Source organism: Talpa europaea, assembly GCF_964194135.1.
Source record: "Talpa europaea genome assembly, chromosome: 1".
Lineage (NCBI taxonomy): Eukaryota > Metazoa > Chordata > Mammalia > Eulipotyphla > Talpidae > Talpa > Talpa europaea.
In genome coordinates this window covers 126,678,740-126,706,012 of record NC_140073.1, presented here as the reverse complement: position 1 = coordinate 126,706,012, position 27,273 = coordinate 126,678,740, and the positions used below count along the sequence as shown (strand labels likewise).

Here is a 27,273-nt window from a genome sequence, read left to right as displayed (position 1 = left end):
ATATCAACATTGGTTCATGGAGTCCCATTTTCTCCTTTATCACAAGCTTTATGTTTTAAAAGACCCCTTCATGCAGGGAAAAAGAGTACTGAGCACCAGTCTTTTGTGGTTAGGCTCAAATCTATGGAACTTGTAGGTAGTGCAAGCCACTGACTTTTCTTTGAGCGATGTGCGTACAGTACAAGAAGAGATGCAAAGCTGCATGGTAACATTCTGGTAATCAACAGTGATTACTGGGAATGGTCAAAACTGGATGGCAAACACAATTTTGTCTTCATAGAGAGCAATCACCAGCATGATGGCAAATCCAAACAGCAATCCTAAATTCTGAAGAATGAACTGCCCCACTGGACAAAAGCCATGTTCTTCATTGTCACCATCACCATGCAACATTTCTGGAAGCTGAAAAAAAAAAAAAAATCTAGGTATTTACAAGCAGTTTTTTTAATATTGTGCTCAAATTTTTTTGTTACAGTTTCCTATTTAAGTAAACTAAGAACTAAAGCATAAATACAAGTATTTTATTGAACACAATGTTAACCATAACATGTATTTTAGTTAAACATTTTAAGTTCTGGTTATCTAATAGGTAAATACTAAATCTGTTTCCCTCTCACCGCCCTCCCCCCCATAAAAGCACACAAAATATGCATTAGTTATTTTTTTAAAGTTACTGTCCACTCACCCTATCAATTCTGACATTTACTTTATGCTTAAGTGTAAGACAACTTATGATTGCCAATAAAGGTCTCAGAAGATAACACAATTCCTACATTGACTGCTATACCTTAAGCACAATGAAAATCAACATTCTTTTGGGCATATCTAATTAAAAGTGATGTCATTTCTTTACTCTTTTCTCATTCCCAACAGCACATGATTGCAGTGATAAGCATTATAGATAATTCCAATTTGGCACCTCTATGCTCTTAAGCCATTATTTCCCCCATCCATTTACAGACATAGAAAATAGGACTATCAAAGCTATTCAGCATAACTATTACCAGATTATACATACTGCCTTCACAGTGTGCTCTATTCTCTTAATAGTGATAACATTTTAAAAATTTGAAAATTTAAATTTACATTTAAGGGGGGATTTACCTTTAAAGTTTATGGTCCAAATTCTAAAGCATGAATACATACCATACTATTTATTGCATTTAAAAATGATCCACAGTTCAGAGTGTAACACTTAAATCTTTAATTTATCTAAGTAAGATTTGATAAAACACATGCGTTATTGTAAACATAAATTTTTCTATTCAAACCATATCAAAATTGTGAAAGAATCGCTACCTTCAATTTTCACTTTCACAAAAACATGATTCAAGCTTGCAATGAATATCTACAGAAAGACAACACTGATAGGTTACTTTCCTAGACACTAAACTTTTCTTTTGGGTTTAAGGAGGAAAATGCACTGTTAAATACATGGCGCCTACCTGAATAGAAACACCCTTATTCATTATTAAATAATCAGCACAATTAATTCAATCACTATGCCCTTATGGCGCTACAGTGTATTTAAAATCTCTTGAGTGTCCCATTTAACAACTCTTCATACCAGGGATCTACTCTGTTTAAAAGTCTATGATTAATGGAAGCTATTGGTAAGTAGTGACAAAAACCACTGCAAAGGGAGATGAAGAACTATGACAGAAACTACACTGTCCACCAAAGCCTAAATATTATCTATATGGACCTTCACAGAATGTTTTCCAATCTCTAGATCAAGACTAAAATTTAAAACTCATTACATATTAGTTCTAGTAAGACTATTTTATTATACCTTTTCTCCCCTCTTGCTCCAAGTTTTTGTTACAAAAATTATTAATTCTTAAGTTCCTAGATACTAAAACCTAAGCAATATCACATTCAATTCTATCCTAAATGCCAACAGCTATATTGCTCATCATAACCACAGTCAAGGGCCAGTCAGCACACTGCTACTGTGTGGCCATTATTGTTAACATGCAAAAATGCTTCTCTAGTAGTTGATAAGAAGCTGCTGACCAACTCCTTTCCTCTCAACCCCCAAGAAGAAATACCTCCCCCGGAAACCTAAAGGTATTTGTTAAACTAAAACTTCAGATATTGCTGCTATTCTGTTGAATGACCATAAATCAATAAAACTATCCTTCCATAGCTAAAGTGGTCATTGTAAAACAAATTATGATCATGTCTCTGTATTGTTTAAACCTTTTAATGGCATTCCCCATAATTTACAAGGTAAGCTATAATCTTTTTAGCAAGGCATGTTGTGTGAATGTCATGATCTGCCTAACATCTACCTGAGGACTCTATGGATATAATTTTTAAACTACTTTTTCCATTTAACATTTGAAAATATAAAATTTCATTGTTTTTAAAATTTCAAAATATATGTGGATGGTTTGCCCCTTATCATTTAGGGTGTTCAAATATAATTGTGACGTTATAAATATTGCCATAAAAAGGTTTTCTTTTTATTTACCTCCTTACTTGTTTAATTAGCAATGGTCATATTAAGTGTTTCCTTAAAATACAGTCCCTGGGTAGATTCACTGGTCAATATTATGATGCTGTTTATTATTCTGCTTTCTCATATGCCCTTTCCTTACTTCTAATAAACATTTCTGTGTTATTCAAGACTCAGCTAACATTTCCCACTCCAAAAAACCTCTTTAATTCTACGGCCCAATTTAGTCAGCCTCTCTCTGTAGGTTCCATAAATATGGCGCATGTGACTATATGTGACCATTCTACTATGACATGTATCAAAAGAACTGAAATTAATGGGTACTGCTTCATTAGACTGTAATTCCTTACTATAAAGTCTCTCATTCTTTCTTCATCTTTAGCTTCTTTGTATAATAATTATTTTCATTCTGTACTAATTGTGAATGACATTCTATTTACATATCTAATATTATAATAGAGATATAAAATATCTTACCATGTCCACCAAGGCTACATAGAGAAACATGCCCGCAGTGACTGCAAAGATCCAGAGTGTGATGTTATTGGCATATTGACCAACAGCAGTGCCTATGAGCATGCCTATGTAAGCCATCATGGCAGAGAGGAGGTTGTATACAATTGCTTGCTTTACAGTCATGCCTGCTTTAAGAAGAACTGCAAAATCACCTGCAGTTAAGACATGAGAAAGAAAACAAGCCAATCAAAAAAAATGGGTAGGAGAGCTATTGTAAATAGACACTTTCTTCAAAGAAGACATACAAATGGCTCAGGTACATGAAAAAAGTCTCATTATCTCTTATCAAGAAAATGCAAATCAAAACCACAGTGAAATACCACCTCTCACTTGTGAGATAGGCCCATCTCAAGATGACCAGAAACACGATTATTGAAGGTATAGAGAAAAAACCTTTGTACACTGTTGTTGGGACTGTAGACTGGTCCAGTCCATATAGAAAACAGTATGGAGATTCACAAACTACTAAAATTAGACCATATATCCAGCACTCTACTTCTAGTGATACACTTGAAGAATCAAAAACACTAATTCAAAGGGAAATATGCACTCCTATGTTCACTGTTGCCCTATTTTCAATAGCCAAATTATAGCAACAACCTATGTGCCCAAGAACACATGGTAGATTAGAAATGTGGCATACACACACACACACACACACACACATAATGGGATACTGATGATTTTTGGATGATGAAATTATAAAGTGTTTTTAAAATGTACATTGGAACAAAGAAATCATCCAACCCTCATTTTACAAATAAAAAGAGGATTAAAAAAGTTGTGATTATTCCAAAAGCTCAGTGCTTGTTAGTGTCAGTCAAGATTGTTTCCTAAGTTCTTTAATAACCATCCAGTTCACTTTTTGGGTATCATCATTAACCTTTCATCATTTAGGGCCTCCCCTGGTGGCACAGTGGTTGAGTGCTGGGCTGGGAAGCTGCCCATAGCCTCTGCAGTGCCGGTTCGATCCCTGGCTGCCAGCAAGGGTCCCACATGGCGCGCAGACCTCTCCTGCCGCCCGCTGCTCCCCTCGGCAATGTACTTCGGTCCTTCTGCCTGCTCTGCTCCCCGCTCTGTCTCTGGTGAATTCTCTTACCCTCCCGTGCTTCTGACTGTACCCAGGGCGTGTATAAATAAATAAATAAATAAATCTTTAAAAACAAAAATGTTGCTTTGTCCAATTTTAAAAACAAAACAAACAAAAATAAAAACTTTTCATCATTTATGAAGTTAGGCTGACTTAGGGACATTTAGTATAAGTTCCAATTACATAGTCTGGAAATGTTGTGATTCTTTTTAAAAATATAAAGAGTTCATGTGGTATATGAAATAAATCAAAGTGTAACCCATTTTGGTTTACAACCAAAATTAAGAAATGATATTTCTTTTTAAAGTCATTCTCAATGAACTAATTATAAGCTATGATTCTTCATCATAATAGTCACAATTATGTTTTTGAAAGCAAAGGTAATAGAAAATGACATTTTATCAATCTTAAGAAGCACATACTTTTTTCATATTTTTAACATAATCCATCTTAGAATAAATAACACTTGCTTCAGTAATTTTTTTATGTTGTAACATCTCTAACATTTGGATACATTTATAAATGATATAAGTTTTAGATCTGATATAAGTTTTAGATCTGATTAAACCTTAAAAAATATTAAGGTTGTATTACCTAACTCATGTGGCAGCTCATGACAGAAGACAGCAATAGAAGTACTGATTCCTCCTGTCAATCCAGCACTGAAAGCTGCTCCTGAGGTGAGGGGGAAAAAAAAAAGTGAAGTGTGATTTAACGATCTTCTGTTTTCACATTTTTATTAATAACAGATACATTCTCTTTCACCTATCTAAATTAGTTTCATAATATATGGGTGACTCACTTATCTTACACACTATAGTTTTTGAACATATAATAAAGTATAATAGATGTGTGGCAACCAAAGAATGAATATACTTAAAATATTTCCTATTAAATTCTCTACTTGTGTATCATTCTAACTTAGTTAGCTCAGGAATATGACATTAGTGTTTAATAGCTGAAAAGTAGTTTGATGCTCAATTTTAAGTCACATCAATCTGTGATTTAAGTCACTCATATTTAAAGCACTCATCTTTATCCAAATTTTTCTGCATCTAAAGCAAAAACAGTACAAGATATTTTTAGTATGGTGGTCTTAACTACTGAGATTAAAGGCAGAAATACATTTGATTCTACTAATTTTTTTTTCCTTTAACATAGTAAAATTCTTTATTCCTTAACATTGAGTCATTGTAGATTTAAAAATAAAGTCTCTCCCATCTAAAAGAAAAAAAAGCCTTCTACTGAGCTGAGTGTGGGTATCAAAGAAAATCATGTTTTGATCACATTCTCTTAAATATTCTCCTAAACTGGTAATATTTTATAATAGCAAGATTCTAATATATTTTAAAATTTGGTACAGATTTTTTAATTGCAAAATTTTTCTTCACCTGTTTAAAGATGTAAAACAAAAATGAGACTCAATGAATTTAATCTGTTATCATTCAGGGAAATGTAAATAAATTTGAAAACATTAAGGTAGCTTTTTTCAATATAGTTCCTATGCTTTAAAGTTATCAAAGAATTATATTAGATATTACTTACAGCTTTAAAAAAATCCACTGAAATTATACTTTATGACCCAAGATAAACTTATAAAAACAAACAGTCTTTGAAAAAAACAAATGGTAGCAGTAACAAGAGAAAAATTTAAGTTTCAAATTTTAACCCAACATATTGTATGTTCATAAAATTAGTACTGAAATAGTGGAAGAAGAAAATGGCCATACAAAAGAACAAGCTTCACAAAAAATAGACAATTATAAACCAGAGACATACTGCAAGGGAGAAGGCAGGAGAGGGATCAGAGGGAGGGAGGAGCACAGGGGACTGAGGTGATGGTGCACGGGTGCACTGGTGAAGGAAACTCTATGGGGACTACACCTGAGGGGGTGGGGGGAAGCAAATATTGTTTAAAAATGAACAATGATGTAAAAAAATAAGAAAAAATAAAAATTTAAATTTAAAAAAAAAAAACAAAAAAAAAAGAACAAGCTTCAAGTACACTTACCGATTGCTAAACCATCACTGAAGTTGTGGATGCCATCCCCCATGATTACCATCCAAGCTATATTAGCTATTCCAGTTTCTTTCAGATCTGATCCAGAATGACAAGGACCATGTGAATGATGAGAGTGTTTGTGGTGCCACTGATGATTATGCTTCCTTAGCACAGTTTTACTCTCGTCGTGGTGGTTATGTGCAGCAGCATGGAGATCATGCTCATGAATGGTATGTAATCCATCACTGTGAGAATGGTCCATGATTTTTTCTTCATCTACACAAAGGTAATTTTTAATAGGGGATTCTTGTTGACCTTCTAAATCTGTCAGTTCAGTTTCATTAAGTCGATCTTCAGAAACAACCGAGTCATCAGTTCCTATATTTATAATAGCAAAGGACACATTTTTACCAACAAGTATATGAATACATATTTGCTATTTTTTTAAGTTTTTTTTTTAAGATTCATTCATTCATTCATTCATTCATTCATTCATTTATTTATTTATTTATTTATTTATTTATTTATACAAGCACTGGGTATAGTCAGGAGCGCAGGAGGGTGAAAGAATTCACCAGAGCCAGAGCGGGGAGCAGAGCAGGCAGAAGGACCGAAGCACACTGCTGAGGGGAGCAGCGGGCTGCAGGAGAGGTCTGCGCGCCATGTGGGACCCTCCTCCAGTGGCTGGGGAGCAGCTGGGGATCGAACCGGCGCTGCAGAGGCTGCGGGCCGCTTCGTAACCCAGCGCTCAACCGCTGCACCACCAGGGAGGCCCATATTTGCTAATTTAAACCCAGGCAGAATAGCATGGTAACAGGCATTATTTAAATGATTGTCTTAAATTTCCTAAATAAATTTATATTTAGGAAATGTTAGAAAAACTTCAAAGCATGAGGAAATTATATTATAACAACTAATGAAAAATCAAAAGGTAGGATTTACTGTACATTTATAGGATAAAAAATGAACCCATAGTTTCTTAGAGAAAGAAGGAACCTTAAAGTTTACACACTCCCAATCTTCTCTTATTTAAGAAAGACAAAATTTAAATAACCTGAATCCTCCAATATTCCATCTGACCGTGCTACTGAGCTCACTACTAGAATGATGTTGATAGGCCCATAAGTGATGAAGATATCTGACGAGTGCTTTTCAAAAACAAATTTGAGGTTGGACTCTCACTGAGTTTTTAAAACCTATTCATTATGTGCTCAAGATCTTATTACTTTTCAAACTGTATTTCTGGAACAGAGTTCTAGAGTGAGTCTAGACTACTCTCCTTTTTTCTGCAGAAAATCATCAGTACACTAAGGGAAAACACAAGCTCAAACAGAAAGGGAAATTAGGTTAAACAATTTTTATATTAGCTGCCTCATTATATCAATCAAGCAATAAAATATATATCTATGGGTAAGCAAAGATTTGATGTGCAGAGACTTAACTACAAAGGCAGATTCTTCTTTTTCCATGTGGAAGCAGTAACACATAGAGGACACAGATTTGCACTGACAGAAATAAAACTAACACTGACCTACCACCACTCACAAATCCTTTGTTTCATTATTTTTCATTCCTGTAAAGTAAAAGTACAATAGGTCCCTTGCCCTTTACTATAATTAAATTGGCCCTCCAGAGTATAAAACTGAAATTACCAAAAAAATAGCAAAATGTGAATTATGTCCTGTGATTTAAGAAAATAAAAGTTAGACACTAATATTACGGAAGCCACAAAGATAAGAAATTTAAACAGTTTAGAAGCAATATTTCAATTCTTATGTTTTAAAAATGTCTTTAGTCAGAACTATTGTCTACCAGCAAGAGGCTTGAGCTGAAGCCAGTCAGCATCTGGTGTATTATTTAACTTATGATCTGAAAGTTTCCTTCCAATAGTTGATTCTTCTGCATTCTGCTTCATAAACCATTTCTGTTTTCCCTGGAAAAAAAAAAAATCTGGTATAATATCAAATCTTCAGCCAGAATTCAATAATATTAACAGTTAATACCTAAGGGGATAACTTTGTACATAATTAGTAAAGGAGCAAGAAATAATTTTTAGAAATTAATCAAGGGGTCTAACCAAAGAAAAATCCAACTAAATCTTCTCTAAAGGGAAGAAAAAAAATAGCAGTCATGATTTAAGGAAGAAAAAAAGAAGAGGTGTCAACAACAGTACAAATGTAAAAGCAGAAATTAAAGGGAAAAAAATGTAGAACAAGTTAGAATTTTGTTTTGGTTCTGATTGTCCATTTTCCTAAAAACTGGCCAAATCATTAACCTCAAGGCGCCAAAAGGTTCCTTCTAAGAGTTTTTTCCCTCTATACAGACAGCAAATGTTCTAGTCAGGTATCACTTACTCCCTTTTCTTCAAAACATGCCACATACTTGTGTGGCTTAGGTTACTTATTGTCCTTTTTATCTTAAGGAGGTGCACTAATCTGCTCAGATTTCTTTCTTTGATGTATGTGATGAATTCCCTTCTTTCCCTACTATTAAATTTATATTCACCAAAGATATTCCTTTCAATTTTTTACTTGCCCAAATTTCAAATTTATAAAAAAGCTGCCATGTTTTGGTAATCCTATTCTCCCTGTATCAGTTAACTTTGCAGAAATAGATGTGTTTAATCTGCCAGGAAGTTTAGGTCCAAAATGAGATCAAGACTAAATTACAAAAGACCAAAAAGGAAAAATGCACCAAAAACAGAAAACTTGGTTATTTTGAAATAATTCTTGAAAGCTGAGGCTGTATTTTGCACTTATCAAGTTATACAGTTCCTAATATTTTGCACATATAATATAGAATTAATATTTGTTGCCTCACTGTTAATACACAGTTGAAAAAGGGCTTCACAGTAATTTCAAAACTTTAATATTGGCACTATGAAATTGTGTTCGAAATTTAGTTTCCAGAAATAGACTGCAAAATTATGAATTACTGAGAATTGATGAGTTATAAGAAATATGTCTTCTGATTCTTTTAAATAATTGTCTTCTACATTCCTATGCCATGACTCTAACTCATCTCCTCTCTTCTAAATTTATAGCAATCTCAGCTGATTCATTTCCTTACAGCCACTTTTACGTTGGCATCCCTCACTCTATCTTCACCACCATCCAATCTTCAACAGCCAATGCTTGTTCCATCTCTTCTACCTCTCTCAGAGTTGGTCCTCCAGTTCCTTTCTCCATTCCCCAAACAGCACATGACTGGGGTCACCATGTTCATCAATCCTCCTTTGCAAATAAATGTGTGCTTTCTAAAATACGGCAACTAAAATTAAATATACTATATGGAATATGATGTGAAAATACAGATGAGAAATAGGATTTATTTTCCACAGATCTGTATAGCAATGGAAGCCAGAAGTGTCACAGATGTACAGCTAGTTTGTAGTTAGAGTCTCTCCTCCTGAAGCCCAATTCACAGCTATGTTCAAAACTATTATGTCTCAAGGGAATAAACACAAAACATGCACATACAAACAAAACATATACATAAAAATAGGTTAAAAGTTGTATCATAATAGTGAACTATACATACTATGATCTTGACTTTCCAGTGTTACTGAGGAAAAAGACATTTTTTAATCTTTGAAATAAACTAACAAAGGTGAAATAATTTAGAACTAGTGAAAATTTTCTAAAACTGACCTCTGACTTATACCAAGACATAAAATATATCATTCTATACCCCCCTTGACTGGGCTGGACTAGTAGTCAAAACAGTATCAGACAGGTTTAGTAAAAGAAAAGCAATGGATTTAGTAACATGCAGAATTCACAGTCCTGAGGCATCAAGGACAGAAAGGGAAAAATTTGTAAGAAGGGGATGACCTCGCTTACTCTGAGAGCAAAGATGAGATTCTTAAAGAGCATGTTTACTGATAAAACTGTAACTGGATGAGATCCCCAAACTCTCTTCTTCCAGGTCATAAAAGGGAGAGCAGTCATTGCTTCTTCAATTAGGGAGGGGCAAAAGACATAGGCAAGAATAGAAACTTTACTCGCAGGACCCTCACTGTCCTCCTACGAAACAACCTGCATAGTTTAAATACTGGTGAAAAACCTGAAATACCAAGTCTTGACCTCTGACTTAATCAAGGTGCCTATTGAGAAAAGTTTATTTGACTATTTTGTGGGGACTGACCCTACACTTACACAGAATATGCTGATGCTAATCAGCATTAGTGTAACAAACATGTGATGAATCAAACCAGAACCAGAGAAACAGATGTGAACCAATGTGAACCAGAAAGGGTATAAATGACAGCAAATGGTGGAGGCTCTGAACTTAATTTTGAGTGAAATCCTTTTAGATGCTATTTATCTTATTCTCATAAATATGTCATTGACAAAGACAATTTTCCAACAAGGTTATTTCATTAGTAGTCTAATCATTATCTCCCAAGTGGTTTGTCACACAAGATGAATCACCATTTCTTTCATTCTATTGTGTTTTCTTCTCACAAAACCTCCTGAATCTAAATTTTGCTTTATCTCTTGTACAAATGGTCAAGGCATTTCTAATAAAGAAATGTGTTGTGTGAAAAAATGTTATTGAGATATGATAATGAAAACTACATATACTTGAATAAATAAGAGATTGGGGAAGACTTGCTTCAACAATTCATACATTTTTACACTGATTGGTAAGTTCAGATTGGTCAACAGCTTTTCCATCATACTTAAGTCAATTAGATACACAAGTTAACTGACACTGCTTTATCTTGATGATAAAAATGCCAAAAAAAAATGTAATTACAGAGGAAAAAATGGCAAAGAACAAAGTCAGTTTTTCCTGATGATAGAGATTTCATGCATACCAACACCATAATTAAGACAAGCATATGGCCAAAAAATGATAGGCTTTGTTTGGGGGTATTATAGCTTAGAAAATTAAAAAATTAAAAATACTTACTCTCTGCTGTTTGTAGTGCTTAAACATTCTAATGCAGTGTTCAATGATAAATAACAAATAAATGCCTCCTAGAGCGACAAGTCCTTTCAATACAGCATCATATTCTTCCAAAAACTTCTTAGATTCATGTCCATGAGAATGTCCATGCCCATGTGCATGTTGATGATTATGATCATGTCCACCCTGAGACTATTAAGAAAAAGGAAAACATCTAAACAAGGAATTTAAATGTCATCCAATTTTTTGATACTATAATTTCCTTGAGGATACAGAAAAAATAACTTTAAATTTTTGAAGTACCCCTTAAATGTAATCTCATTAAATATAAGTCTTCCATTTAATTCTCCTATACTCAGCCTACTGGAAAACTCTAAATTTCATGGTAACTCTAAAACAAAGACCACAAACTCATAGGCCTAAGAAACATTGTAGAGGGAGAATGAAGCAAGCAGTAAGATAATAGATGGGAAAAGGAACTTTATAAACTGAGTAAACATGACCCAGTTAAATGACTAATATCTGCTAAAAATAAAACACACAACTAATTCACCATCAGGTGAGATTAAATTCCTGTAATCTAACTTTTCTTAAATTGATTGTATTCTTATATTTCTCTCTCCTACATTTCAAAGCAGTAATAAGATGCTGCCTCTGCATATACTGTGGAACATTAGTGAAAGTATATTACTTAAGCATGTGCTTAATAATTTACATTTTAAAGCTTTTTCCAAAATAAATGTACAGAAAGTTATTATTTCAACTGTGAAATGTATTAGTTTCACAATCTTAGAGAACTTAAAACTTAGACAACTAGTCTTAAGTATTTTCCTTCTTTCTAAAATTCATTTCTATTCTTTCCCCCATTGCCACTGGTCAACAGAAGAGGTTTCTAAGCCTCTCAGAGGAGGTATTCAAAATGGTAATAGCTTTATTTTATTAACAGTCATTAAGAAAAACACAAGTTAAACAAAACTGTTTTCACTTCAACTATTCATATAGGCCCAATTCTGAAATAGACTGTTGCTGTTCCTGATGGCTGCTAGAAAGGGCAAACAAGAGGGTAAAGGAAGAAATATGTAAATAAAAGAACTTGAAAAGTTCATATACAGTTTTAAAATTCATTAATTTATTTTTTAAAAAGGCAATGCCAAACATTGTTTTAGATACTAGATCTGGAATTTCCAAGCAAGAGTGCAGAAAGGGAGAGGAGATATACACAACACACAAATACAATTCTGTCTACCAAATACTCCAGAAGGGAGGTGGTAAGACTAAAAAGTATTTAACGTGTAATCTTACATTTAGGTAAAAACAAAAAAAAGCAAAAACAGTGTTTTCCAGGTTCGAGTGAAAACAGTAACACTGGATCAAATACTAACTTGACTAGATTTTTAAAAGTTGATAATCATGGTGACGAGGAGTGTGGGCTTATGATTTCAACAGAAATGTCCCACACTGGAAGACAACAATTGTTATACCCATACCCAGGGGAAAGACCCATATGTGAAGTTCCAAATACCTAAAATAGACAACTGAATATATGTGCCAATTCCTGTTCAAATAAAGGTGACTGGCACACTGTCTATATGCACAATTATTGTAAGAGCCCTATTACATTTCTTCAAAGACTTTCACAAAATACAGATAAAAATATTATCATTCACTGATTTTTAAATATTCATGTTCATGATTTTAATGGATTAATTTTTTAAAAATATTGACATTCCTGAAGTATACTTAACATAGAAACTGTAAGATATTTAATGTATATACCATGGTGATTTGATATTATGTATACCTTGTGAAAAGTTAAATATAACTGTCATTATCAGTTTCATTGCTATTTTAAAACCAAATGATTCAATGTATTTCACAAATATTGCTCTGTTAAAACTGTAAATGGGAAAAAATACTTCATCCAATAAGCAAATAAGAAAGTATAAATACTATATCAATGTGCTACAGCTTGCTAATGAAGGATCCTTTTAGTTTAAATATTTTATTTGTTTAATTTTTAAAGATTTAGGAGAGATCTTACATGGGGCAGTAAATGAAGAAGGGCGTCTCCACTCATTGTTCCTACAGCAAGTGCAACAAGGAATGTGAGAAGGAATTTGAAGCATCCTTGGTTAATGATGGGAACCAAAATCACGCCTAGCAAGGAAAGCAGGCTAATGACAGTGATAGAAATGATACCACAAATCCATGCTGTAGGAAAGAAAGTGATAGTCAAAATTAGTATGACAAAATAAATCACAAAATCTCCAAAAAAAAAAAAAAGATAAATGATTCATGGAAAATAGATTATCTTACCTAAACCATGCTTTTTAAGAAACTATTTTTAACACTGCTATGTTTTAAAACCAAACAAAAACATGATATATAAACAACTTGAATACTTGCAAAAAAATAAAAAAGAATTAAACTCAGACCAAGTTATAAATATTATTTTCAGTAGCCTACTTTATTAGAAAAAGACTTAAAAATGACTTAAGGCTGTTATTCACTTGTGATATCTAGACTGAAAGTAAATTTTTACCAATGTATAAAAGCTATTGTAACAATAAAGCTATTTATTCAGAGACTAATTATAACATTCTCCTGTGAACGTTTTAAAAAGCTAAGCATCAATGCACTGTAATCTTTGTAAATCTTTCCAATACTAAATTCAAGAAACTCAACATATCAGCCCCAAATGGAAATAAATTTGCGATATAAAAAAGGCCTATTGGACAATATTAATTGTATTTCAATTCTTATTTTCACAAAGACTAATTCAGTCTTACTCCCTACATCAGCCTCTCTCTTCCAAATGAAATTATACTCATTTTCCTCTGTTCTGGCTTTAATTTTGCTATACAGTCACATCATGTCACTTAATGGGAGGGTTTCATTTTAAGACATGTTAAGCAATTCTGTGTCTCTGCAAACATCACCAGGTATACCTAACCAAAGCCCAGGAGGTAGAGTTTACCACACATCTAACCATGTATTTAGGGCCTACTCTGGCATGTGCAGTTCATTGCTGGCCCAAATGTCATTGTGCAGTGCATGGCATATAACTGGACCAAAATACAGGAGAAATGTTTCCACATTGTGACTTATAAGGAACACAAGCATGGTGGGAAAGAAGCCAAGTTAATGGTCAACAAGTGTCTGGTACACTAGGACAGCTCTCCAATACCAATCATACTGGGGGCGGGGAGGGAGGGAATAAAAGGTGCTTTTAACAGGACAAGTTGAGGTTGGTAACAAAGACATTAACCTGAATATAAATACCTCATACAACTCTCCCTTCCCAGATATATTTTTCCTTAGTTTGACAATAACACAATCTAGAAACAATTCATCTCTAAAGCAATCAATCTAAAAGCAATGTCAATTAAGAACCTAAAGAATAATGGCATTAAACTACTGGAAAAGTCAGGTAATTCATACCCAAAGATACTCTAGAAAAAACTATATACTGACTGATATAAACATATAGACAGATAGACAGACTGGGTTTGCCAACACTGCAGAAAGACCCAAAATATACTGCAGAGTAAACAAATTGGTAACGATTCGTAATTAAAGAAATTTTTATTAATCAGAAGTATTTGGGCTACTCAGAAATATATTTCTTATTCTTATGTACCAATGTCCAAGAAAATTCATATAAACAGATTGATACTAAATTTAAATCCATATTTACTAAAATCTAGTTAAATCTTGTTAAGCTGATTTATTCCCTCTAGAGTTACATTATATTCTACAATGGGGAACACAATATATTTATTCATTCTGCATTAGTCGAATGAAATTTCTAAATCTTAAAGAATATCATTGATTTAATGCAGAAGACATTTGAGATGCTAACAACTTATACAATATAACTTAAGCTAAAACACAGTAGCATCACAAGCATATTTTTAAATTTTTAGTTTATTAGTTTTAAAATTTAAGATCCTAATAAACATATATATTTTATCAGCATATTTACTAAAACTAAAGAGCTGAGAGAAAATGTGATTCTATTCCCCAATTATAAAAATATCTGAAATTGATCATTATTCTAAGAAAGTATTTCATTTCTAAAATTCTCACCATATTAACTTCAGCTAAGTACAGAAAAGTAAAAAAAAAAAAAAAAAAAAAAAAATCTAAAGCAGCCATAAAGATCTTTCTGAGATGATTTATAACAGCAAATAACTTTTGGTCAATTAGCCAAAACCAAGTCACCAAATGCCAAATCAACCAAAACAGAATTCAGTGAAGGATGATTTATCTATATGCTAACAGGTGAGCTAAATACATTATAACTGAAAAGTAAGCAGTGGCAGTTGACATACCTTTAAATTAGCCAAGTGTTTACTCATGCAGTTGAAGAAGGGTCTGTATGTGAATGGGTGTATGAGTTCCTATGTTTGCAGGAGGGGTATGTGCCACATATTACACACACCTGGTAAAATTTCTACATATCAATTGTGATATTTATGTGTCTTTCTCAACCACTTTAGAAAATAAATCTGTAAACTAAGAAAATAAATGGCTGACAGAAACTCTTTATGAGCAGAAAATCTTTAGCATCTGTGATATCTGACATCTAAAACTCAGAAAATACAAGAAAACATCAAAATCTCATGAAGGAAAAGTCTTACAAAAATCAATTCATAGTGATAGTACTATCTCAACTTCAAGGGCACCATTCTCACTTGTATCTTTGAAGAAGTGCCATTTACTTAGAATATATTGTGAATGTTAACACCTAGAGTTCTTCAATGAAATGGTAGTACACTGAGCTTGAATAGTTGCCCCTACAAAGTGAGATGATGGATGCATGAGTGTGTGCACACATGCACTCTTTTAAAAGAAAATAATTAAAAGAAATACTTTTGGTTTGCTGCTTACATGGTAGCTAATGACTGTCATTAAATTGGTTTTGAGGAACAAAAAGCCAAGAATCAAAAAAACTGTATTTAGATTAAAAATAAATAATCTGTATATGACTCTAAACATCTAATTTAATATTTTTTAGTTTTTCAATGTATACACTTAGAGGAAATACATAGAACATGCTTACTACCTTCAAGAGTTTTTAATAGATTTTTAAAAATAACTGAATTCCAGACCTAACAGAATCTGTAACTTTGAATGATTTTTTTTGTACATAAAACAAGCTACAACTGGGACTATTACAAAAATTGTATAGCTGTAAAAGGCTCTCATAAATTTCACTCATTTCTCAAACTGTTCTTCTAATTCTATGAAATAGGTGGTAATCCAAGAAGTGAAGGGAAATTTTAATAATCAAAGTTTGGTAAACCTCAGTTTAAACAAGTTCCTTTAAAACATCTAAGTTTACAGGCTTCTCTGGTGGCTTAGGGGTTAAGTCTCAGTGTTCTCATGCTATGGCCACTGCGGCCTGGGTTCAATCCCCGGCCAAGGAGCAGCGGACCTCCTGTCTTGCCTGTTGCTCCCCTTAACAGTATATTTTTTGGATCTGCCTGTTCTGCTTCCCACATTGTTTCTGGTGAATCTCCCTCCCCACACATACACACACCTCTGGCCTACACTCCAATTCTTCTATGCATAAATAAAAAAATTAATCTTAAAAAATACATTTACCAAAAAAATCTCGTTTAATAAGCAATGTGACTCTCTAAACTGGGAACACAATGTCATCATTTTTCCAATTAACCTGATAACAGAATCTATCTAGATTCTCTCTAGATTCTATCTATCTATCTATCTATCTATCTATCTATCTATCTATCTATCTAATCTATCAATCAGTATATCTAAGGGAGCCACTGTCCTGCAAATACAACTTAGAAAACTCCAATACTGACAAACATCCCTATACTTTATAGATTTGCATATAAAATGTTGAATAATACCACTTAACGCTTAATAGGATTATAATTTTTTTTTTTTTTTATAGAGGCATGCTTTATTTATTTGTTTGCTGGGTTGTTTGTTTGTTTTGTTTATACATGCACTGGGTACAGTCAGAAGCGCGGGAGGGTGAGAGAATTCACCAGAGCCAGAGCGGGGAGCAGAGCAGGCAGAAGGACCGAAGTACACTGCTGAGGGGAGCAGCGGGCGGCAGGAGAGGTCTGCGCACCATGTGGGACCCTCCTCTGGTGGCCGGGGAGCAGCTGGGGATCGAACCGGCGCCGCAGAGGCCGCGGGCAGCTTCGCAACCCAGCGCTCAACCGCTGCGCCACCAGGGAGGCCCAGGATTATAATTTTTAAATGAAAAACATATGTTGGCAAACATTTGGTAAATTAGAAATGTTATGCATTGCTGGTGAGAACATAAAATGATGTAGCCACAGTAGAAAAGGTTTGGCAGTTTCTTAAAAAGCTAAACAGGAATCATCAAATGACCCAGGAATTCCACTCCTAGATATATTCCCAGATGAATTAAAAGCACAGACTTTTAAATGTCTGTGTTCATTGTAGAATTACTCGCAATAGCCAAAAGGCAAAAACAACCCAAGTTCCACCAATTGATGAATGGATTAACAAAAGGTAGTACATCCACACAATGAAATATTATTTAGCTATAAAAAAGGGATGAAGTTCTGATACATACAACACATGTGAACCATGAAAATTAATGCTGAGTGAAATAAACCAGACACAAAAAAAGACAAATGTTATATGATCCCATTAATAAAATCCATAGTGACAAAGATTATAAATTACTGGGGATTGTGAATAAGGGGACATAAAGGCTTCCACTTTCAATCTGGGGTAATAGAGTATTATGGCTGCACAATACTGTGAATGTAATAAATGCTACTGAATCATATACTTCAATGGTTAAAATGGCCAATCTTATTCTAGATGTATTTACCAAAATAAAAAGTTAAATAGCTAGCTAACATGGCCAAGTCAAAACTAAGTTCACAGAACTCTTAACCTATTTAATTCTTCACTAAATTATAGTATTTTCAGAGAATTCTTGGCCAAGTGATTATGTATTTACCTCATAGAGGTGGCTTTACAGAAAAGAGGATTTATTTTTAAAAGTACAATTAAATATGAAAGTAAGGAACATTTCTTTAATACAAATGGTAGTCAGTCTTTTAAAATTTGAGATAGAATAAAGGGAAAGGGACAATTACTATAAAACAAATTTACAAATACATATTACCAGAATATACTTATTTCAATGTCATTAAAATAAGATTAAAGTTCTTATGTTCCAGGTAATGAATTATTTGTTTTTGCCAGTGCCAAGAAACAAGGAGGAAAGAGCTAGATTTTCCTGTTTCAGAAAAATGAGAAAACTTCATTTCTTTCCATAGATCATAAGTATTCCCAAACAACTGTTTCACTAGCAAAATAGTCCAGCTAGTACCATACAAAATCTGCATTATTATACATACTTGTTTTCCTATAATGAGTTATTGTTAATTTTTAAAAATAATTTTAGCTCTCTCCCACTAACAATTTAAGTGTCATTCTCATAAAACTTAGAAGTCATCAAGGAAAATTACAAACCTTTTGACCAATGAGAAGTCATGTTGTTTTAAATTTATTGTACTTGAAAAGATTTCCCATACTATTGAAATACTTATTTTTAGAATTAATACTATTTACATTTATAAATGTCCTATGTATAGAAAAAAGCTTTTACTATAATAAAATTGTTGCGAATTCTAACCAAATCATAGTGGTTATGCAGTCATAATTTGTTTGGTATAAAGCAAAATAAATAAGTAAAAAAAAACCAAAAACAACAAACAGTACAAGGCATCTTCTATAAACCTTCTACCAAACTAACAATACACAAACTATTAAATACAACTAGCAAATGTTTTCTTTATTTGTACCCAAGATACCATATGCAATAAAAAACATTAAATGTCTAAAACAAGCTTCACTTATTCTGCAAATTAGGTCGCTTAAAACGTTAAAGGTCTTCAAGCTTAGTTATTCACCAATTCCCTTTCTCATTATCTAGAGAGAAAATGCATTCTTTTAAAAAGAAGCACTCATCTGTGGAAACTTTCTAATTAACTTGGTTCAAAGCATGTGCAAGATGGCAGTTTTCTACACTGTTTCAGCATTTTAATTGGCAGAAAATGCTTAGCGGCCTATTCACAGCCCCTCTTGGTAATTAAGTGAGGGTCAACTCTATGACTAAATGAGCCAATCTTGTGAAACAAACGATTTCTACCGTACATAGTATATACCATATTTGGTTTACAGCAGTCTTTGAACAGTTAATGAGGTAGTAGCTGTGTCACTATGGGAGATTTATATAGAACAAGTTAACCTTTCTTAATGGTGCAGCAGTCATTAAAAATAATTAGTAGCAGGGCATTCTCTCTAACAATTATTAACATCTATCAGGACATAATTAATTCAAGCTTCATTTCTGACAATACTAATAACCACCTGCAAACAACTGATCAATATTCACTACTAGTATAAGTTTGTTTTGAAAGCAAATGTCATTTCCTCTAAGGCTTTAAAATCAAATAAACTGTAACATAAGTTAAGCACCTATCAAACAGGTCTGTTACAGTATATAGATTATGTCAATAACACAACACAGATAATGCTATCATAAAACAAGATAATGCTGACATGAAAACAAGGATATAGAATCAGAAGTCATCTGTACAGCAAAAGAGACATTAACCAAAACAAAGAAACACCCCAATAACTGGGAGAAAATTTTTGCACACAATACCAATGATAAGGGACTGATCACAAAGATCTACAAAGAGCTAATGAAACTCAACAAAACTAGGGTAAACAACCCAGTCAAAAAATGGGCAGAGGAGCTAAAAAGACAGCTCTGCAAAGAGGAAATGCAAATGGCCAGCAGGTATATGAAAAAATGTTCAACATCACTATCAGGGAAATGCAAATGAAAACCACAATGAGATATCATCTTATACCAGTGAGAATGGCACATATCAAAAAAACTAGCAACCATAAATGTTGGCGAGGATGTGGTGAAAAAGGAACTCTCCTACACCGCTGGTGGGAATGTAAACTGGTCCAACCACTATGGAAAACTGTGTGGAGGTTCCTCCAACTGCTAAAAATGGAGCTTCCATAGGATCCAGAAATTCCACTCTTAGGTATCTACCCAAAGGACACAAAAACATTAATTCAAAAGGACACCTGCACCCCTATGTTTATTGCAGCACTATTTACAATAGGTAAGCTATGGAAATAACCCAAATTCCCCAAAATAGATGACTGGATCAAGAAGATATGGTATATATACACAATGGAATATTACTCAGCTATCAAAAAAGATAAACTCATGCCATTAGTAGCAAAATGGATGGAGCTGGAGGAAAAGAAAAATACTGGATGGTTTCACTTATAGGAGGAATGTAGAGGATCCAAATAAAGGATTAGGAAAAAAAAAGTTATTATACTAAAGTGAAAATCACAACAAGCAACAATAACCCAGATACATTCTGCAGGGGGAGAGAAGGAAGTAGGATCAAAATGGGTAGGAAGAGCAAAAGGGACTATGGTGATAGTACACAGATGAATTGGTGGTGGGAATTTCACAGGGACTCTAACTGACATGAGAAGGCATACATTGTGTAAAAAAAAAAAAAAAAAAAAAAAAACCAATGTAGAAAATATTTATAAAAAAATAAATAAATTATTAAAAAAAAAAAAGAATCCATAAAGGAAGAAAGAAGGGGCAAGAAATAAAATGAAAGAAAAACTCAAAGAAGATAGTAGAATGTGAGAGTAGTAACTGATTAGATATAGCAATGATACAAAATTAAGGTTAAAAAAATAGAATTTAGAAGTCTTAAAAATATTAGAAAAGCTATTAGTTTTAACTCTAAATGCAACAATCTTGTCAGTCTCCATTTTTCTGTCTAAAGGACAAATAGATTTTATTTTTAATTAGGTAATCTCAGACCTAGCCTTAGAGTCTCTTCTTCCAAGTTAGAATTTATGAGAACCTAAGACCCTGGAGCTCTCAGGTGTACAGTCATCTACAAAAACAAGCAAGCACGAAACCCAGGAAAGGAGACAAAATTTATCTATCCAAAGATCAAAATTCAAATCTAGTTGCACACTCACTTTCTCTGCCATTACTGATCTTAGAACAACCATTTGTCCACCTAGAGGATGATTTTGGATTTTTTTTAACTGACTATAATTATAGGAATACTTATTTATAAGTATTTATAAATGTTATTTATAACATTTACCACTTTGTGTGTGAATTATCTATCAAAATAGTACTGAACATAATTCTCCAGGTAGCTCCCTTTTACTTACAGTCTTCCAAAGCATACTTAAAACTTTTCATTCACATATGAAAGATTTTGCTCATATGCAGAAGATAAAGAAACAAAACTAATGAACAAACAAAACAGAAATGAACTCTCAGACTACAAGAACAAAATAGGGGTTACCAGAGGGAAGGGAGAGGCGATAAATGGGCAAAAAGGGTCAGTTAGCTGTACGATGGAGAATGGAAACTAGACTTTTGGTGGTGAATATAACATAGTATATACAGATGTTGACTTATACTGCTGTACACCTAAAACCTATATAATGTTATAAATAAATGTCACTTCAATTGAGGGTTAGCACTGAGAACAACAAAAAAATGATGCAATAAGGATGGAAAGACAGATGGGCAGGGATCATATTCTGGAAGGCTTAACAGGAAAACTAAAGGACTAAACTTTGAACAATATAGCACTGCAGGTCCTTAAAATAGCAACTAGCACTTCATATCAAATCCATGTTCTCACATATATTACTGATTATGAAAGATATAAAGAAAATATTAGACATATGATGAAAAGTATGAAAGATGCCATAATCACAAAAGTGATACCTGAGTTAGCTAAATTTGGATAAATAGTAACTCAGAAAAATGTTAAACTGATGTACTTTATCAACTAGGAATTGTGGGAAGGTTACTAAACTTTTCTAAGCTTCAGCTTCTTTGTCTGCTAAAAACAAGGATCATGTAACATGTAATAATGGATTATTATTAAATTTAGTGGGGGAAAAGGCATGTAAAACACTTAGCACAGCACATGGAGGAAAAAAATAAACTTCCTGGGCTCTAGCACTATAACAAGTTGTGAAACCTTGAGAAATGTATTAGAATAACACTCTCCACTTCACAGAACTATTGTGAGCAGTAAATGAATTAAGTTTACAACAGTGTCTGCAGCATGTTTCTTAATAAAAATATATTAACAAAATATTAGCTTTATAATTTATCACTATAGGGCCTCCCTGGTGGTGCAGCGGTTGAGCACTGGGTTGCGAAGCTGCCGCAGCCTCTGCAGCGCCGGTTTGACCCACGGCTGCTCAGCAAGGGTCCCACATGGCGCGCAGATCTCCCCTGCTGCCCATTGCTCCCCTCAGCAGTGTACTTCGACCATCTGCCTGTTCTGCTCCCTGTTCTGGCTCTGGTGAATTCTCTCACCCTCCCGCACTTCTGACTGTACCCAGTGCTTGTATAAATAAATAAATAAATCTTAAAAAAAAAAGAAAAATAATTTATCACTATAAAGAAAAAATTCTCAGAAAATCTCATTTTCTTAGAAAGACAAATCTAGCTTAAGTGCTAAGGATGACTTACGAGGGGGATATAAACATAGGCAGGGAAGGTTCAGAAGCCATTTCAACAATTCAATAAAGGAACACAAAGAGCCTGAACTAAAGTTTTATGACAGAATGGATGGAGTTAGAAGATAAGAGCAGACATAATTGGACTTGACAAATGATTTACACAGCAAAAAAGGAAATAAAATCAAAAAACATAAGGAAAAAAGTCAAAGATCTTCAGATTTCATCAAAAGAATGAATTATAATGGCAATGAGATTCAAGAAAAGGTACAAACTTCATATGAAGTCTAAGTTTTGGAATCACAAGTGTGAGATATCTGTAAATATCAAGGTAGAGCTATCTAGTGACTAGGATATGATTTAAAAAAAAAGAGCCCAGAGATAAATTTTGAAATAGTTTTGGTTGTACCTTAATTGAACCTCTCCAGAAGTTCTCGTGATAAAGCTCAATGCCAAAAATTGGCATTTCTGAGGCATTATATAGTTTTACCACATAGCTTCCCTTTTTTGCTTCCTGCAAAACAATCTTTGCTTTTCAAGAGGCCTCAACCTATCAAGTGGTAAGTAATGATAACACCAAATAACTTTGGCTAGGGGTCTCACTATTCACATCTGCCCATCAATAAGGATCCATTTATTGCAAATATGTATTTTCTTTTAAATATTTTCTCTATCTAGAGCAGAACACTGCTCTATAATTAATGCCAGAAGAGATAACTGTGCTAGAGCCCCATTCCCATATTCCCCCCCATCTTTTATAAACAAACATATCTAAACCTTATTAAAATATGTTGAAAATCAACAAAGGAAGGCAGCAATTAGAAATTATTTTCTTAATCCAATTACTTTTTTCTTAAAGAAGAAAAATTTAAATTTTTCTTACCTGATGCCCCTATATTTGCCTTGTCTTCAGGAACCAGATTTTTATCCTTACTTAAATCTTCAACTAAAAGTTTGTCAAAATGTTCAATACAAAGTCTGCTGTCGATTTGATATAATAATGCAGGGCAAAGATATGTAAACAGTTCACGTGAGATTGGAGAATTGGCATTATGACCGTAGTATTTTAACAACTGAGTGACATTCAAACACTGCAAAGAAATTGATGAAAAAAAGTAAGTTAAGAGTACTTTAAGACTATGCAGGCAGACTATAATAGAAATATTCTATATATTTACAGACAATCTGAAATAATAGATACTTTTTTTAAATAGGAATTTATAATAGAAATATATTCAACTTGATTACCCAAGACATTTTAAGGATTTTAACTATTTTTCCACTCCAACACATGAAAAACAGTAACTTTCTGCTCTGGATAAAACTTACAACTACACTGCCAAGATAGGATAAGGAAAAAAGGACTTCTCTAGCCAAAGCACAACAGTACCTCAAGATTCTTATTTGTGAACATTTTAAACAGACATAGAGTAGTTTAATAACTTGATGTTAAAGTACAACCATAATACAGGCAATTTCACTGCCTGCAGTACCCTCAGAAGAGTATTATATTGAGGAATTCTGATCCAGTGCAAAAACTGAAAGGTGAAAAATGAGTTGTATCATCCACTGGTACCTTAAGGACAAGACAAAACAAAGTAGAAAACAAATAGTAAATGAGTGTGGCCCCATCAAACAGTAAAAGCAAAATCTACATAAGGCAAAGAAGATGGTACTGCCTCTTTTTCATACATATTCACTCTTGTAGCATGTTTGTTTAAAGATCTCATTACATGATTTTATCTACAGTTCAGAAACAAAATAAAAATATACAGACAAAGCAATAATTTTCCTAAGGTCTGAATAAACATGAGGTACTACCCCCTCCAATGCATAGACCGTGTCCATAAATCCTGAGAAAATTCCTAATATCTATCAGATCAGGATACAAAAGAACAATTCTAACATGCAAACCCCACAAGTATGATACAAAGAATAAACATTAATGACAATGTCTACTTTTTATTAACAAAGATTCTAGGATATTATCCACACTAACAAATGAATATATATTCCTTTAAAAAGTACACCAAGATTTTAAATATGTTATCTTGAATATAACATATTTAAAATCAGTGTTTGTAACACTACAAGAATAAATCTCTTATGATCAATCCTGGGAAAAAACACAAGACATGTACGTACTTAGATGAAAACATACTTAAAGAACATAGGCAAAACAGCAAAGTAAAAGGTCATTTTCCACATTATATGATACTACCTTTTATACAATTGGGCAAAAAGCAAAATTAATAATTTTTAAGAATGCTAAAAACTAGAAAAAGGAGGTTGATATAACTTTAATGAAACAAAATGTTTAAGGTAAAGTTTTTTTAAATTCCAAACAATCAAATGTGAAAATATTTAAAAGGACATAAAAAATCATAACCATCTCATTTTCAACTGAAGTTTCCTATTATTATATCTTTTGAACTCAGCCTAAATCTGTCAAAGGCATTAAAAAAAAACAAACTAATATCGTGTCCAAGTAGGCCCAATCATAGAAAGAAACAGAGTAAACAAACCTACCACGTGTGCAAAATTCCTGACTTTGGAATTAGATCAATGACTAGGGACCAGTCTACAGCTAATTCAATAAAAATAATAAATTATGTAAAAGAAACTGGCCAATTCCCAAAGACAGGATGAACAAAAGCCTTCATTTTTAAGTATCTAGAAACCACTTCATAATAACTACATGAAAAGCAACTTAGGAAGTCAAAGACATTATTTAAAAACATAGTAAAATAAAGAATTAAGGTTTTTAAGAACCTTTAAACAATAAGATTTGAAGAATCCAAATTTAAGAACAAACAATGCAAGCAAGTGAAAATCCAGATTTTGATTTGATTCCTTAAAGTATTTTGACGAGGTACATTACCAAGAGGTAAGTTTGACTACTACGATTCCACTGCTGCTTTTCTCTACACCTAAGATATTCCACAAAGTATCTGAGAATTACAGAGCAACCATCTTTTTTTTAAACTCACCTCATGTAGGCGGTCATCTTCATTATGATCTTTGTGACTAGCAGCTGAAAAAATTGCACTTTTTTTAACATGTGGTGCTTCTCGCTTTTTAGTATGTCGAAGTTCATCTTCACTATCAGGATCAAGATCTGGGTGCCCATGACTAGGATCATGACCATTGTGTTCTGGAAGACGTCCATGAGAATGACCTGGGCTATTATGTACACGATCAAGTTTGTGGACTCGATTATGCTCATACTGTTCACCCGGATCATGGTTAGGGGGAAAACCTGGTGTAATAACCTCAGAATTTTCATTTTTTTTTCCTTTTGGCCTCCTCTTTCTTTTTGGCTGCTTACTTTCAGACTGTTCCTGTGTTTTATTGGTCTCTGTTGAAGGTCCATGGCTAGGCTCCCCACGTTCACTGTGAGTAATGGAATCATTAGGAAAATGGCGAGTAGTGTTATGATCAAGGTGATGATGCAAACAATGGTGATGACACAAGCGGTAATTATGGTCATGCATATGTTTATCATCAGATTTGACAGACACTTCAATTGTTTCCCTCTCTGGGTCACACTTACGGTTCCTTTTTGTTGATACACTGGTCACAGTCTGATTATCTGAATTTAAATGATTATGGGCATGCTGATGGCTATGTGAGTGGAAATGCTTTCCCTCTTGAACTGCCAAAATATCTAAGTGAGAAACATGATCGTGACCAAGATCCTCATGATTAACCTCAACTACTTTAATCTCTCCAAGGCCCAAGTTTGTTAAAAGTTTCTCCAGACCAAAAAAGGATAATCTTCCATTTTCACCATAACGGTCAAAAAGTTTTTCAATATAGTATTTTTTTTCATTTTCAGCATCCAGCAGTAAAAGTTTGCTTGACTCCGATTCTGTTGTTCCACGATGGTGCCTGTGATGCTCTTCAGAGCCATGGTCATGTTTTTCATGGCAATGGTTGCAATGATGGAAAATAAATGTCAGCAAACAAATGAGGCAAAATTTTGTGTGCATATGTACCTTCATTTCTATTTTTCCTAAAGGGATTTAAAAAGAGGAAAATATTAGTTTGTTATTAGGCACATTTGCAGTTTAATTCGCTAAGCAATGTTTTACTCCATTTCTTTCATGGCTATGAATCATTTCCTTCTTCAATTTCTTATGAAAATGTGTTCTTTCAATTTATCACAAAGCATATATAGCCCTGCGAATTAATACAAATTGCTCAAGTCTCAGCCAAAAGACTTACTCTCTTTAGGCATAACATTTAAGTCTAGAGTCCACTGTATATCTATTCACCAATAATTGGAAAAATCAAATGAGAAAGGGGTATCATTTGCTGTAGCAAATACCTAGGAGTAACTAACAAGATGTGTCAAACTCTAACATAAAAAAGGAAATGAAAGACCTAAGTAAATGGATAGCTATAAACATGTTTGTGATTGGATACAGATCTCATATAATTCCTTGAACTCCCCGAAGTTACTTTCTGAAAACTGGTGAGGTATTTTTTACATTCATGTGGAACCAAAAAGGGCCAAGAATAGCCAAGACACTCTTAAACTCTTGACCCCTCAATCTACTAGGTAAATAAAAGACAGTGTAGTGTTTGTTCTAAGAACATAAGGGGAAAAATAGAAAAGGTTTTTTGTTTCCTTGGTGCTTGGTCAATTAGATTTCCACACAGAAGAAAAAGCAAATTAAACTTGACCTCTACCTCAGACCATAT

At 33.4% G+C, this 27,273-nt stretch overlaps 1 protein-coding gene across 1 annotated transcript; it reads right to left on the bottom strand.

The window, feature by feature from the left end:
- Window positions 1-222: 222 nt before the first annotated feature.
- On the bottom strand, window positions 223-26,579 carry SLC39A10 (solute carrier family 39 member 10). The gene is made up of 9 exons (XM_084235835.1): window positions 25,557-26,579; window positions 23,450-23,657; window positions 13,025-13,194; window positions 10,987-11,175; window positions 7,882-8,002; window positions 6,079-6,447; window positions 4,662-4,742; window positions 2,939-3,129; window positions 223-402 (listed from the first exon to the last, which is right to left on the bottom strand). Exons 1-9 carry the CDS (start codon window positions 26,568-26,570, stop codon window positions 244-246), a joined length of 2,502 nt encoding a protein of 833 aa, XP_084091961.1. The 5' UTR covers window positions 26,571-26,579; the 3' UTR covers window positions 223-243.
- Window positions 26,580-27,273: the final 694 nt, after the last annotated feature.

Excerpts from the sequence above, each read along its gene's own strand:
- SLC39A10 (XM_084235835.1), bottom strand. The coding sequence starts at position 26,570 with ATGAAGGTACATATGCACACAAAATTTTGCCTCATTTGTTTGCTGACA. Across the intron at positions 11,176-13,024 it reads TTCTTCATTTACTGCCCCAT|TCTCAGGGTGGACATGATCA; the intron begins GTAAGATCTCTC and ends TTTTCTTAATAG. Across the intron at positions 8,003-10,986 it reads AGCACTACAAACAGCAGAGA|GGAAAACAGAAATGGTTTAT; the intron begins GTAAGTATTTTT and ends TTTTTTTTCCAG.